Source organism: Homalodisca vitripennis, unplaced genomic scaffold (genome assembly GCF_021130785.1).
Source record: "Homalodisca vitripennis isolate AUS2020 unplaced genomic scaffold, UT_GWSS_2.1 ScUCBcl_1724;HRSCAF=5701, whole genome shotgun sequence".
In the NCBI taxonomy this organism is placed as follows: domain Eukaryota; kingdom Metazoa; phylum Arthropoda; class Insecta; order Hemiptera; family Cicadellidae; genus Homalodisca; species Homalodisca vitripennis.
Window position 1 is genome coordinate 9,128 of NW_025777834.1, and position 3,907 is coordinate 13,034.

General features: G+C 37.3%; 1 protein-coding gene across 1 annotated transcript; it reads right to left on the reverse strand.

Moving 5' to 3' along the window:
• Positions 1 to 206: 206 nt before the first annotated feature.
• LOC124371599 lies at positions 207 to 2,673 on the reverse strand. The gene is made up of 2 exons (XM_046829946.1): positions 2,333 to 2,673; positions 207 to 1,689 (listed from the first exon to the last, which is right to left on the reverse strand). The coding sequence occupies exons 1-2, from the start codon at positions 2,671 to 2,673 to the stop codon at positions 207 to 209; spliced, it is 1,824 nt and encodes a 607-aa protein (XP_046685902.1).
• Between the last annotated feature and the right edge of the window lie 1,234 nt (positions 2,674 to 3,907).

A 3,907-nucleotide genomic window follows, 5' to 3' on the forward strand; every position in this document is an offset into this window, starting at 1 on the left:
AAATGTTGTGTTCTTCAGCAAAGGAAGTAATGCCACTTTCAATCTTTTCCCACGCCGAATCTTGGCGCATGAACGCCAGTTTTTCCTGTGTTTCTTTAATAACTTTTGGGACTATACTGTAATCAATGGTAGGTGACTGAAAACAAATTGTTATGGGAGACAATATTTTGAACAAAGAAGATGCTATGTATATTGTGCTTATATTTTCAAAATCTGTCATTTGCTTTAGGAGGGCCTATTGCTTTGGCTTTGGTGTTGTTGTCAGAATTCTTGTCAGTCGACAAATCTTGCAATGTATCTCTTATTGTTTCAAAACAACTCACAATGGTTTGAAGGGCGTCAGTTTTACTCGACCAACGAGTAGTCTGTACTCTTTTTAAGCGTCTCTTGCTTCTTTTTTCCCCCTTTTCTAGATTTTCGAGCAAAAGGTGGTGTCTCCTGTGGCCTGACATGAAAACATACAAATCTTCCAAGAATGAAAACAAATTCCTCATTTGACAGCATATATCAAGGGACTGCTCTACAACAAGGGCGAACCTGTGAGAGCAGCACCATACATAAAAAGCTTTAGGGTTTTCTTTTGTGACTAGTGATTTGAGACCTTTGAACTGCCCTCTCATGTTCCCTGCACCGTCCATACTCTGGCCCACTATACCTTTGGGATCAAGGTTTAGGGCTTTTAAGCATTTCTTTAGCTCTCTAAACAACATTTCCCCGGATGTATCCCCACTTGTAAAAACCTTGACCAAGCGCTCTTTTGGTTTTACGTTTGATATTGTAGTTTGTTGTGTATCATCCATGTGCTCAATGTAGCGAACTATGATAGTGGTACATTCTTTTTTACTCACATCCTGGGTAGAGTCTAGTATAATCGAATAAATGTTGGTTAAATTCACACTTGTTACAATTTTATTAACTACCACGTCACTCATTGTATTGATAAGATCAAAAATATTCCTGTAACTCAAGAAATTAGATCCCAGTCTTACATTCTCAGCCCTTGCTCTATCAATTTTTTCAAGGTAAACTCTCGCATCTGGGCTATATTTTCCTATAAGTCTAAATAACCCTAACAGCTTTCCTTCTAAAACATCGTTTTTGCGAAAGGCAATCATTTCCTCACTCAAGTAACTACAACAATCAATGACAACTGACAGGACTTCTCGGTTTTGGTCAACTGCTCTGTTACATTGTTGAGCAAGGCTCGAATCTATTCTCTTTTGTGAGATCCATTGAATTCTGGCAACCTCTGCAGATATATGATTTTTGGAAGTCTCGTGGAGTAAAAAATCTCTTTCTCCTCTATGCTCTGTCCACCCTCTGTAGCCGGTTGTTCCCCATACAGACCGTTCAGTTGGAAGTGCAAATAGTGTGCAAGGCAAACAAAATACAGCGTCCTTTTTTTTACTGTACACTAGCCACTTCCTAGGTTTCACACTGTTATTGGGCAATATACAATTTTTCCACAGAGGATTAAATTTTCTTCCACCCGTTGAAGGAAATTCTATTGATGATAAGTCTTGATTTTCCAAATTTAGAGCCACATTTATGTCTTCAGGAGAGAGCTTGAGGTTAGCATATGAAGCTGGATCACTGTGATCTTCATTAGATGAAATATCCGAGTCTGGTTCATCTACATCACTTGTTCCAAAATTGTCAGGTTCCTGTTCTTCCAGCTCTTGGTTTGATCTACAAATATATACAAAATTTGTTTAGTCTGTGAGAAGTTATTAAGCCCTAAGCTAATAGGTTTTAAAAATTCTCAAAAAATGGTAGGCCTATTGCCTATAACTTCCAACATATGCCTGAAGAAAATTAACCCTTCTATGCTCTACCCGTCGATAGATAAACAACCAAGAAGCTTCTGAACTCTAATGGGACTTTGGCGAACTACAACAATATTCAGACAGTGAAGAACGTCAAGAATGTTGTACACGGTTATATTTGTATTCAGTATTTGGGTCAAACTATTTGGGTACATAACTATTAGGCCTATGTTATAACCTAACCTAACTCCACAGAGTGCTGAACAGTACCAAAATACCTATAACAGTGAATACGGCAGAACCAAATCAGACTTTGGTTTGACTCCTCAGAATACAAGCTTGGGTAAGTTAGGCTATACCATACATTTTACAAGATATTATGTTTTTAGGTAGGTTGGATACCTACATAAAGGCTTAGTATTCGTGTTAATCGTGTTTGCCTCTATAAAACAATATAACAGCCTGCGCCCTGCGCCTAGGCCTAGACATATTAAAATTTTGTTTAAGTAAAAACCGTTTTTGCCCCTTAGGTTTACATTAGTTAGTTATTACAAAGTTAGGCCTACCTTTGTGTTTCTAGTTCAGAGTCTGTGACTTCTAGTAGTGGTAGAGTAATTGCATCAGTCTCGATCTCGCTGGTAGATTTATCTTGGAAACTTTCTGATGTTGGCTCAAAAACATCTTCATCTTGGTCTTGGGTAGGCCTACTCGTCAAAGTATGAGGGATGTCATCCAGGGATGTAGATTGGCTTGGGCTTGGGTCTGGAACGTATTTTTGCCATGGGCCGTTGTCGACTTTTATTTCAACCACTTTATAATTGATTTTTAAATTGTTCTTAAACTTGTAACTATGTTTCTTCTTACAGTGATCCAACCATTTGTCTTTGCGATGGATCGTGTTGCACATCACTTCTAGGCATTTAAATTTGTACAACGTTTTTGCTCTCTTAGGCATCTTTAGTTTTAGTTATGAACAAATCACAAATCTACAACATAACATAAGACATACCATACGCATAACAAATACACGCACATTCAACCTTCATTAACGTCCGTATCCGAGCTTCTTTCAAACGAGACAGTTTTGTTCTGTTGCAATAGGTACTCAAACTCAAAACTCACATTCACATCAGTACATCACTAACGGCTGTGATGTGACTGTGACAGACAGCAGATGGCAGACAAGACAGTGTTGCCAGTTGAGCCACTGCCAACCTAATCGCGCTAAACAAATAAAATATTTCTCTTAAGGATTTACACGGAGATCCTGGAGTTAGTTTAAACGGCGGAATAATATTTAGCTATGGCAATTTCGATCTTGAATCTTGATGATATGGTTAAATGATTAATCAGTACTTTTAACTTAACTGTTGAGTATAATTCTCATTTCTCTGGTTATCGTCATGGTTTAAAATGTTAACATAAAAAAATCATGCCCCCCCAAAAAATTTTGATGGCGCAAATTGCGCCATGCCCCCCCCCCTTCTGGGCACCCCTGTTTAGTATGGACGTATTGTTCTCTACTGAAACGATTCTTGAATAACACATAAAAGTGTTAGAATTTTTAAACGTGTCCAATTAAAATTTCAACATAGTAATAACAACATACTGGAGTTTTGATTACTTTAAATCCTTAAGGTGTTCCAATTATTCGGTAGGATTAGATTTAACATCGCCTTATCAGTCCTGGAGAGACTTATCTCTAGGCTGTAATGTAATGGTAGACTTTCAGGTCATCTCGCTAAAACATTACTTAGGAATTCTTTTATAATAATATTATTAGCTCGTATTGCATAGTGTATGATCTAAACGGAGAAGAAACTACAAATGCGTTACATTTTCGTTTCAGACATTACCAATGTATTATGTATGTACCAATACTGTATAGGTCATTGTCTGTGGGCATAAGCACATCCTTAGAGCTTAGGAGAATGCATTAACTAAGGTAGTTTTACACCCATTTACAGCATCATATTAGTTTATGTTCCTTCTTCTAACTAACTCTATTATTCCCTCCTTCTTTATCTCCACTTACCTTCACTCTCTATACGTCTCACTAACTCTGCATATTTACAGTGTCATCCTTAAATACATGAACAAAATTTTCATTTTTATTTTCATGCAAGTAACGTTGGTAGAAT

What these genes read in the sequence shown, in the direction of transcription:
- LOC124371599 (XM_046829946.1), bottom strand. Translation starts at nt 2,673, where the DNA reads ATGTGCAACACGATCCATCGCAAAGACAAATGGTTGGATCACTGTAAG. An exon ending in TCTGAACTAGAAACACAAAG is followed by an intron (nt 1,690 to 2,332) that starts GTAGGCCTAACT and finishes ATATATTTGTAG; the next exon opens with ATCAAACCAAGAGCTGGAAG.